At 36.8% G+C, this 11523-nt stretch overlaps 1 protein-coding gene across 1 annotated transcript in view; it reads right to left on the bottom strand.

Annotated features, from left to right (window-relative positions):
- FBP1 (fructose-bisphosphatase 1) overlaps positions 1 to 11523 on the bottom strand; it is a 37235-nt gene that overhangs the window by 20459 nt on the left and 5253 nt on the right. The window contains exon 2 of the mRNA XM_027874808.1: positions 875 to 1037. Within this exon, the coding sequence (XP_027730609.1) occupies positions 875 to 1037 (163 nt within the window). The remainder of the gene's footprint in view (positions 1 to 874; positions 1038 to 11523) is intronic.

The following is an 11523-nucleotide window of genomic DNA, read 5'->3' as shown; positions in this document are numbered from 1 at the left end:
ACCTATGTGTGTACACACATACATAGGTATATATAATTATATATATATATATATACCTGTGTATAATAAATGTATCACATAATTATATAAATATATGTATACATACTTCTATGTAATTAATCAGGCTGGGCCTCAGAGCTAATTAATGAGATAGTATCTATATTTGTGGTAATTTATGAGGTAATACTAGAGTATAACCCTTAATTGCCTTTGAGCCTATTATAATTAAAAATGAGTTAAGTAGCAGGATGAAAGATGGAAATTTGATGTGTTTTTTCTCAAGAGCACTTAAGTATTACTTTGCCCCACATACTCACATTCTCATCTACAAAATTGCTATAGATGGTTTAGGGTGAAAGCCCTGCTACATGTACATACATATACAAATTCACAAACACATACATATATCACATATATGTACATATACGTAGAATTTACATATTCATTTACATGTGTTTCTTTTGATAGAATCTAAGACCCTTAAGAGCAATGATGGTTATGTTTTTGTATTTGTATCCCCAGAACCTAGCACAATGTTGGGCACATAGCAGGTGCTTAATTAAAGTGTGTTGACTAATTAATATATAATTATTAATCTATTAATTAAAAGATGAATCCATGGGAAATAATAAGATCCAGAGAGATAGTATAGCAAGAGAAGAGCAGAGGGCAGAACCTTAGGAGTATATTCAATTAGAGGACAGGATATGAAAGATGACCCAGCAGAGAAAGGTTTCTCTATGAAGAAAGAATAGCCAGCAAGGGAGGAAGAGAACTAGGAAAAGCCAAACCAATGAAATCATGGATTTTTTTCAAACATAGAAGAGAATATAATACAAAACCAACTTCATGGTAGAAGTGAACAAATACTTACCCTTTTTTCTGGTTCCACTATTATGGCATTTGTATCTTCTTCTGATACAAGAACACATGTAGCAAAGGATGACTTTAGCATGTTAATAACCAAGTCATTGGAGACAACATCCAGCTTCTTGACTTGGTCACCAGTGACATTGGTAGAGCCAGCAATTCCATAGCTAGAAGAAAACAGAAACCACCAAAACTGAAAACAAAGATGACAGTCGATATATAGCAGTTACGAACACATGAATGGACTTTCCCCAAAAGAAGTCTAGTAGAGTTCTGAAGGAAGCAGTGGTTTGGTAGAGAGAAATGAGGTTGTTCAGATGTAAAAGAGAACCATTTGACAGAGATGGAAAGATTTCTTAGGCTAAAAAGTGCAACATGCAAGGGAGCGTATAGCTAACAATGAGAGCGCTAAAGTCTTAAAATCACATAATGTTAAAACTGGAAAAAACCTTAGAGATCATCTAGTCCAATGACTCTTACTCTCGTTGGTCTTTCCAGTATGGCCTGCCTTTCAAAGGGGAGTCAGCTGGTGAAAGGACTTAATACTCATAATCAGAAGTTTCCATTTATTGTGTTTATATAGCTATTTAAATCCGTAGAGCACTTTGCACAGATTGTTTTATTTGATCCACACAACAACCCTCTAAGGTAACATTCCCATTTTACAGCTGAAGAAATTTTAGGCACAGATTAGTTGAGAGATTTTCCAACATTCATATAGCTAGTACACATTAGAGATTGGACCCATATCCATGTCTAGCAGTCATTTCACAGCACAGAGGCAATTATTAACCATTAATTATAGGGCTCTGTGAAGTGGACTGACTTTCAAAATAATGGTCTCCTTTTTCATCTATTCATAGCTTCCAGTAGAGCCACACATCTGTCTTTTGTGATTCAGTATCATAGGTTATCTCCAGCTACCCAAATGGCATATGCCAATGAATTGTACCAATTTTGTATTTCAGCCTGAGTGACAAACTTTCTCTATCTGCCAAAGTGATATTAGAACATTAACATGTATTGGCTTATGAGATTCCAAAGGGAAGCTCCCCAGGGCTTTCTCTCCACTTCCAGAGAATAACTACGTATTCATTCTTCTCCTCTCATTGAAATTATTAATGATAAGAATCATAACTGATACTGATATCATGCTTTAAGGCTTACAAAGCAGTTTACATGGACTATGTTATTTAACACTCAGAACTCTGAAGTACACAGTTGCTTTTATTATAACCATTTTTAAATTGAGGAATCAGAGAGATTAAGTGATTTTATTGGCTATCGTGGACCTCAATACTTCGCAAAATCTCGAGTACTTTTTCTTCCTGTTTACTCATTCCTCATTAAGACTCCTGTGATGCTCATTAACAATATTTGTATTAGAGAGATTTACAAAATTTGCCTAATGGTTTCAAAAGAATCAGTAATAGAGCTAGAATTGAAATTTTCATAAGATCTTCTGCTCCCCCGATTAGTCCTCAGTGCCAAGATGGCATCTCTTGTTCAGGACATGAGAGTGAACCAACTACACTACACCAAAATTAAGTTCCCCCCAAAAACCAAGCTCAGCAAAATTAGCAACATTATCAGATGATCACAGAGCTGTAAAGAACCCTGGAGGTCATTTGTTCCAATGCCCCCATTTTAGAGAAGAGGAAACAGGTCCAAAGAAAAGGAGTGACTTACTTAAGATTTGCACAGATCTGAAGTAGCAGTGCCAGAATTTGAACACAGGTCCTCTGACTCCAAATTCAGTGCTCATTTTACTACACAGCTTTTATTAGGGAGTGTTCAATAATCATAATTTATATTGTACCTTAAGGAATCAAAAGTACTTCCTTCACAACAATCCTGTAAGATAGGTACTGTAAGTACCATTGTTCCCATTTTTACAATTGAGGAAACTTAAGGCCCAGAGAGGCTAAATGTCTAGATGTGGAGAGAGCTAATGTCAAAAGGTTCAAAGAAAGGACAGATAGGCTCCCACTGACTAAAATCCTAATAGGAAATGTTAGTCCAGGAGAGGTAGAAAATTCTTAAGACTGGAGTTCTGAAGACACAAAGAGAAATAATTTAGAGTTGTTGAAAGAGATGAATGTGAATGCAAAGTAATTCATTGAACAGCTTCCATTTTTTAAAAATATGTACAGATGATGGAAGGGCAAGTAACCGAGGATATGTGACATGGTTCTTTAAGAACAGTGTCCAGAACCCTAACACTCGGAAGAAGTTGTGGCTGGCGAGAAAAGCTCACAAGGACAAGGATGACAAAAAGCATTTTAGGTTTTTAAAGTTCTATCAGGGGAAGAAATGATGATCAGACTGTATGGGGCATCTGGAGCATGGGAAAAGAACCTGGGATGACAACTCTCCACATAGAGGACCTGGGAAACATATTTCTGGAAGAACTGCAGAGATGCATAAATGTCTTGGAGAGACAGACGGTGGAGCATGCATAAATAGTCCCTATTGGTTCCAGTCAGCTAGCCATGTGTTGATCGGCTTTGGAGGCATTCAAAAAGGCCTACTGGCTTCATCTACTGACTTCTGGCCTCATTCATTTTTGAGGGTTCTCAGTGACTCTTTTATTCATGGCATCCTGTGAAGGTTGGGTCAATGGTCTAGAATCTCCAACCTTAGGAGTTTCAAAAGGTCCAGAGAGAAAGTGGGAGTCAGAGTGCAGGCTAGATTTCTCAGCCAGTGTTGCATTGAATGCCCAGAGAGTGAGGAATGATTTTTTTGGGAGTGATCTAGATGCTAGCCCAACAGAAAGTTTCATCTTGGAGTCATGCTACATCTGGAAATGAACTTGTAGGGCCAATGGTATATAAGAACTGAGCTACGTTTTAAACCTATTTCCTCAGAGACTAGGTGGTGTAGGAGAAAGTATGCCTCAGATGTTCTGGGGAAAATGTTTGTACATTTCTTCTTGCTTTCTCTTTGAAGCAGATTTTTAAAAAAATAGCTGTGTAAGCATGACTTCCATGGAAATGTGTTTGACATGACTACACATGAACAATCTATGTTAAATTGCTTGCTTTCTCAATGAAAGGGGGAGGGAAGCGAGGGAGAGAATTTGGAACTCAAATTTCGAAATAATAATGTTAAAATTGTTTTATATGTAATTGAGTACTGAAAAAGATAACTAAATGAGTTAGTAATTTGATTATTAAAGCAGTAATTTGATTATTAAAGTAATTTGATTATTAAAGTTTTCCTCATTGAAAGGCAACTAATTACAAAGAGGAAAAAGACTGGTATGATCTTTTCACTTTTTCTATTTAACACCTGGAAGAGGAAAGATCAAGAAACAGGCAAGGTAGGAAAAACAATGGTTTGAGGCATCCTTGAGATGAACAAGGCTGCTGTATGTCAGGAGAGAGATTATCTTATTAGTGAAAACTGAGCTCTGTCAATAATTAACATAGACATCAGGAAAATGTAAAATAACAGGTAAGTACCCATCTGCCTAGAATCATTATCAATAAAGTTTTCCTGAAGTAGAAATGAATGCCAAAGTTAAACATTATTGACAATACTTGTACTTGTTAAGAAAAAGTCTTTAACTTAAATCTAGCAATTTGCATTTCTTCAAACTCAGAGACATGTGTGTGTATATTTAAATTTGTAAAACAAATTGTATTAAGTAGTTATTTTTAATGGTTTTTTTTGGAATTCTAATACAGAGTTTACACACACACACTACATACACACACATATATTTATATATAAAACACAATTGGCTACATTCTATTTCTGCCTCTCAGTTACTCCTGACAATGGAAATTCTATTTACTGAGATGAAGCAGTAGTTATGCAATAGTAAATAAAAGGTATTACCTGATGGCAACTACCAGAATTGTAAGCACAGCAGGGGGCCAACAGAGCTTTTATTTATGCACTTACTATGTGCCAGACATATGCTAAGTGCTGGGAACACAAGAAAAAAAAAAAAAGAAAGAGTCCACACCCTCAAGGAGCTTATGGTCTAATGAGGGAAAGCAGCATGAAAATAATGAGGTACACACAATAGGTGAAATATAATCCTAGAGGGAAAGGTACTAGCAGAGGGAAAGGCCTCCTGAAGAAGATGGAATTTGACCTGAGTCTAGAAGGAAGGCAGAGAGCTTAAGACGCAAAAGTGAAGAAGGGGAGCATCGAAGGAATGGGGAACAGCTCTATGCAAAGGTACATAGACAGGAAATGGAGTGCCATGTGCTTTAGAGGAGCAAGTCAGCCAATATGACTGGATTATAAAGTGTACAGGGGAAGTAACCCATAAGAAGACAAGAAAGATAGCAAGGGACCAGGATGTGAAGAACTTTATATGACAAACAGAGGGTTTCATATTTAATCCTAGGAGCAAATGATCAGCTTGGCTTAGAAAATCCAATTTATTTATTGACAATATTACAAAGAGGTAAGACACACTGCCTTCACCCAGAAGACTGGGATCAGTTCAATGACATCTAGCCATCTGTCGAGTTTTCTGAGAGAAGGACATCTGGAGACCGTAAAAGTCTTACATAATGTCATTCTAATATAACTAAATATCAGGTAAGAAAGGAAGCAGGTGCATAGAACTCATGTCCCACCCCTCACCCCCCAAATCCTTCCCAGAAGAAAACAAATCAGGCAGAGTTAGACTATCTTCAGAGGGCCACTGCCTTGTAACGTTTGGACTACCGAGTTTTTTTCTCACTTTATAGGAAGAATTGCCAGGGAAAGAGCAAGAGTAGATGGCCAATAAAGCCCATTATTCTGATATTATGGGAATTTTCCCACCCTATCTTGAAGGTGATCAATCTTACCTGCAGGCTTCTGGGCATTTGATTGCTTTCCTACTGGGTTAGTCTGAAGTTGTTGGGAGAAACTCCTACACACAACTTTCTGCCTTGGAGATAAATCTCTGATGTCTGCACCATGGTTAAAAAATTTTCCCAGTTAAGGTTTGAAGCCCAAGTCCAAGATTCTTTTTTTAAACTAAAGTCTAAGGGTAACTAGGTGGCCCAGTGGATAGAGCACCAGCCCCAGAATCAGAAGGACCTGAGTTCAAATCTGACCTCAGACACTTGACACTTACTAGCTGTGTGACCCCAGGCAAGCCACTTAACCCAGATTGCCTTGCAAAAAACAAACAAACCCCAAACCCCTAAAGTCTAAATACAGGTCAGCCTGCAATTTGAGCATTGATGGTAATGGTAGGAACATTAGAAAAGGAGTTTTCTCCATACTGAGACATTTGGGGATCCTGCCCCATTTGGGAATCCTTGGGCCTCAGCTGAATGTCTACCCCCACCCCCATTCTCAGCTACATTCTCAGTCTAATAATTGGAAATTTCAATGGCATCTGTTACAGCTACACAGTTTCTGCATCGTTTGCACTTAAAATTGTTACCCAGGGCCAGCTTTTTTTCTTTAATCGGTGGAAGGAAGAGGAAAGGATAGAATGTAAACTACTTTAGAGAAGCGATTATTTCATTTTTGTCTTTTTATCTCCAGTGTCTAGCACAATGTCTGGCATTTTAAATAATTGCTTGCTGATTGATGTAAGAGGAGGATTTGTTCAGTGTCCTTCAGCTCTCCTTTCTCCTGTTAATAGTTAGCTGAGCTACAGATTGAATCATGTATAAGTCAATCTGAAAGCATGTATTAAGTGTCTGTCCTGTGCAACACAGACAAAAGCATAAAGTTCCTGTCTTCAAGGAGCTTATGTGGTAGAGGAAGGTAGACAAATACAAATTGGTAAATTATTCAAAATACGTACAAAAGAAATACAAGGTAATTTGGGGGGCACTACTAACTGGGGGTAGTGGTGAAGAAAGGCTTCATATAAAAGAACTGAATGTTGAAGGGAAGAGCAAATTATAAAGAGTGAAGGTGAAGAGGGAGAGCATTCCTGGCATGGGGGGGACAGTGAGGGCATAGAGATGGGAGATGGAGAGTCAAATACGAGGAACAGCAAGAAGACTAATCTGGCTGGACTTCCATGTCCCTCATCAGGAGTAATGTATAAGAAGATCAGAAAAGGAGTCTGAGGTCCAGTTGTAAAGGGCTTTAAAAGTCAAATGCAGGAGTTGATATTTGATCCCAAAGGCACAAAATTGGGGGGGAGGGGGTTTATAGACAGTTTATCAGATAAAGGTCTCATATTTAAAATATATAAAGAACTTTGTCAAAGCTATAAGAATATGAATCATTCCCCCAATTGATAAGGATATGAACAGGCAATTTCCCAATGAAGAAATCAAAACTATTTATAGACATACAAAAAATTCTCTAAATCATTATTGATTAGAGAAATGCAAATTAAGGCAGAAGGGAGCCATTTTTAAGGAAAATCTCTTTAGAGATTTTGTGAAGAATGAGATTCAGGTGGAATGAGATTTTCAGCAGAGACCAATTAGGAAGCTGTTGTAATAGTCCAGGGAAGAGGTGGTAAGGGTCTCAACTAGGGTAGTGGACTTGTTAGTAGAGAGAAAGGACAAATAAGAGATGTCGTGAATGTAAAAAGAATGTAGACTGTAGAAAAAACTAAAACCAATTAAAACCAACATTGTCTAACCTAATGCTGATAGAACTTAATCATCTATAGACATTGATGGGAAAATAGGTCAAGGGAATGGTCTCCTCCTATGTTTTAAAATTTTTTTAATGATTTAAAATTTTTTTTCTCTATACCCCTCATTTGGAAAGTTCACAAAGGCAAAAAATTTCCTTCAGAACAAGATTACATAGAAAACTAAGAAGGTTACAAAGAGAAAACTTTTAGGAGGATGACGGAGTAAGAGTTGTGTCTAAGCCCATATCTACGTCTTTATCTCAAAGCAGCAAGAAATGGGCTTAATAAAATAATATAGAGACAAGAGGAAGAAGAGGGGAAAGAAATATTAAGAAAATTCCATTAAATGGATGGAGGAAAAGAAAAAAAAGGCCCAGGGTAGGGATATGGGGGGGAGGGGAGAAGGGAGGGAGAGAGACACAGTTTTTGTGCAATTTAAAAAATACTATACTAAAATAATTAGAAGAAAAGTCTCCAGGAGAAAATTATTTTTCAGTAACCATAAGTAGTACCACAAAAGATAGAATGAAAAACCTACAAGAATCCTCAGATTTGTCAAAAACAGAATTGAAGAAAGAACTAAAGAATAAAATTAGAACTTAGTTTTAAAAATGGAAAGGAGAATCTATGGTCAGAACAAAGGATAGAAAATTTTAACAAAGCAGAAGATACCATGAAGAAGAAAATGGAACTCTAAAATTCAGTGATGAAAAAGAAGTATTAGAGCAAAGACAAAAGATAGCAAAAAGATTTATTCCTCTTTCAGACTAACAAATCTAACAAAAAAAAGTAAACAATAAAGAAATCATGATTCTGAACAGAATATTAGAAAATGAAATGTGATAGCCCTTTTACAATTACTGATTTGGAATCTTAAAGAGTATACATATAAAAACATAACATCATATAAAAACTACATTAAAAGCATCTTTACAAAAAGTGACCATATGCTAGCTCATAAAGAAGCCATAAGCAGGTCAGTTAGGTGGTACAGTTGATAGAACTCCAGATAACATTCCGAAGTCCAAAAGTTTGTTTTCATCATGCTTCACTTGCATGAAAAGAGGACAAAAGGGGAAATGGCAAGAACTATAATCATTTAACCTGGTTTACTAAAGTCAAAAGGTATGTTAAAATATGGACATACCACAACTGCTAGATGTCCACAGATGGACCAACTAGTCCCACAAGTTCAAGGATCAACTCAGAAACAAGTTGAGGACTTTGAAGCCAACGATGGCAACAACTTATGTAAGTTAGAGGGAAAGAAAAAAAAATTCTCTCACCTCTGAAGTTGGTGCCAATTCAAGTAAGCCTTATTTTTTACAAGACAAATATGGTGGAAGGATTTCTTTTTTAAAGAAAACTAAAATTCATAATTCAAAAACATGAGAATGAGGGATTCAATAAATATAACCTTGACAGATGAAAATTCCTGTAATCCAATCATGTCATAAACACAAAAATCTGAAAGTGATCATTTGCCACTTATTAGTTTAACATTAATTCTGTGGTTCCAAAGTTTAAACTGAAGTAACTCATTATCTTGTTTTTTTTTCTTTTTAGGAGGTGGGGTCAGGAAAGGTGGGGAAGTATCTAATCACTGGGTTGTCAATGGTGATTCTTACAGGATATTAACTAAACACTAAGCAAAGGTCTAGCAGGAGATATTTTATGCCACAAATCTGTTCTCGGGATAGTGGTAAGAGTATTGATCTTGCTGATTTCTTTTACCTATCACTCCAATAGGGGAAACATAAAGGAAGGCAAACCAGTATCATTTAAATAAAAATGTAAGCTGACCTGGTTATATAGTAGAAAAGATGTTTCAGGAGTTAGAAGACACCAAGCTCTCTAAATACTAACTAGCCATGTGACTTTGGGCAAATTATTTTTAGCTCTCTGAGCCTCAGTTTCTTTAGATATAAAGTAGGAGGAAATATTTCCACTACCTACCATAGAATGCTATTGTAAGGAAAACACCTTGTAAATCTTAAAACACTACATAAAAAGTGAGTTATTGACACCTTAAGATCCCAAGGTGCTATAATATAGGAAGACAAAAAAGAAAAACGTGAGAAAAAAAACATAGAATTTAGTATACTATCATTAGCTTGGCAAGAACTGATTGTGGTCTCTAAAGTGGCACAGCATGAATGAATTAGAATGTCTCTTGTGCCTTTCCCTCAATCTACTCTGACAGCAGCAAATATCCTGAAAACAAATGAAATGTATTTCAAAGACATGTTGGTGAAAAGGTAACTTCTCCTAGAGTCTTACTGCAGGGTTATTATTATTATTATATCACTCGTGACTAAATTTAATTTTAAAAACTAAATGTTAAATTGTAAGAATTATTTTAAAAGAAATGAAGGAAGGAAAAGTAGTGTGGTGTGGTATAACAGCCATTTATATAATATATTATTGTTATTTAAAACACCCCTAAAGTTCTACTCTATGAGATTACCCTGGGTGTTTGAAGGTTATGTCAGTGAAGTATGAGTTATAACAGGACCAAACTGGGAAACGTTTGAGTAAGGGCCCATGATATGTCTGTCATTTAAAGGGGTTGGGGGGAGCGGGAATGGGCACAGGGAGGGAGGGAGAGAAAGAGAGGGGGAGAGAGAGAGAGAGAGAATGAGAATGTTGCTCCAGAAATTCATTTGCTGTCATGGATTGACATTGGTGGAGTTTGAAGTCAGACAGATAGGGGAACCCGGAGAAAGAAGTATCATGAAAACCCAGACAGGAAATAGTATCAATGAGGAAAGGGTGGTTAACTGTATCAGATATTGCACAAAGGTCAGTAAGGATGGAAACTGAGAAAAGGCCGTTAGGTTTGGCAATTAAGAGATGATGGATAATTTTGGAGAGCACAGTTTCAGTTGAATGCCGAGGTCAGAAGTCAGATTGCAGAGAGTAAGAGTAGAAGTGGAACCTCACTGATGAAATTACAGGTACTTGAAGTATTGCATTATTTACTTATGTTATCTCATCTGATCCTCACAATACCACCATATAAGTTGGCTCAAACAAGTATTATCCCTTTTTTACAGATGAGGAAACTGAGGCCCATAAAATTCAGGTGACTTATCCAAAGTCACACAGTATAATATTGTGACCAGCAACCAGGAAGTCTGAATTCTGGTTTCTGGTTTTTGACACGCATCATTGGGCTTCAGTTAACTCATCTATATGATGAAAGGATTGGACTAGACAAAATCAAAGATCCCTTCAAGCACCAAATTCTGAAACTCTATGAAAATCTAAGAAAGAATTTAAAAGAGACTCCATATTTTTCTAGACCAAATTTGTGATTTCCAACTCTACCTCCCCCTTCTCCTGCTCATACACCAGGTGCTACCTGTTCTTCCCTTTACTTTATTCCCTTGACTTCCCATGATCTTGATTTCAATCCCCATGATTTCCTCCTTTAGTCTAGTCTTTGATGAAAAGGTGGCTCTTCTCACCAAAGCCACCCCCTCTACATGTAACTCCAATCCTAACTGCTTTCATTTTCTCTAGCAGGTTTCCCCAACAATTGTCTCTTCTCTCTTTTAAATCTTCAGTTTCTCTCTATTTAAGGATTCCTTCCCTATTACCTATGAACATGCTCAAATCTTCCATCTGACAAAAAAAAAAAAAAACAACCTCACTAGACACTATCATTCCTGGTAGCTATTATCCTATGTCTCTCCTCCATTTGTCATCCAAGTTCCTTGAGAAAACCACGGACACTCATCACCTGTACTTCTATTCCTCTTACTTCGTTGCCTCCATTTCTACCCTCATTCTGTGCTTAACCCACTGCAATCTGGCTTCTGTCCTCGGCATTTAACTGAAACTCTGCTCTCCAAAATTATCAATGATCTCTTAATTGCCAAATCTAATGATATTTTCTCAGTTCTTATCCTTATGACCTTTCTGCTACTGTTAACTGTGCTTTCCTCATTGATAATACTTCCTCTCTGAGTTTTCATGATACTGCTGTCTCCTGGTTCTCCTGTCTGATCACTTCTTTTTCAGTCCCCTTTGCTTGACCATCATTTATGTCACACTGACTGTGGTATACCCTTAGACTTTTGTCT

Source organism: Vombatus ursinus, unplaced genomic scaffold, assembly GCF_900497805.2.
Source record: "Vombatus ursinus unplaced genomic scaffold, bare-nosed wombat genome assembly UNPS02014807.1, whole genome shotgun sequence".
Taxonomy (NCBI): Eukaryota; Metazoa; Chordata; class Mammalia; order Diprotodontia; family Vombatidae; genus Vombatus; species Vombatus ursinus.
This window is presented reverse-complemented; position numbering and strand designations above follow the sequence as displayed.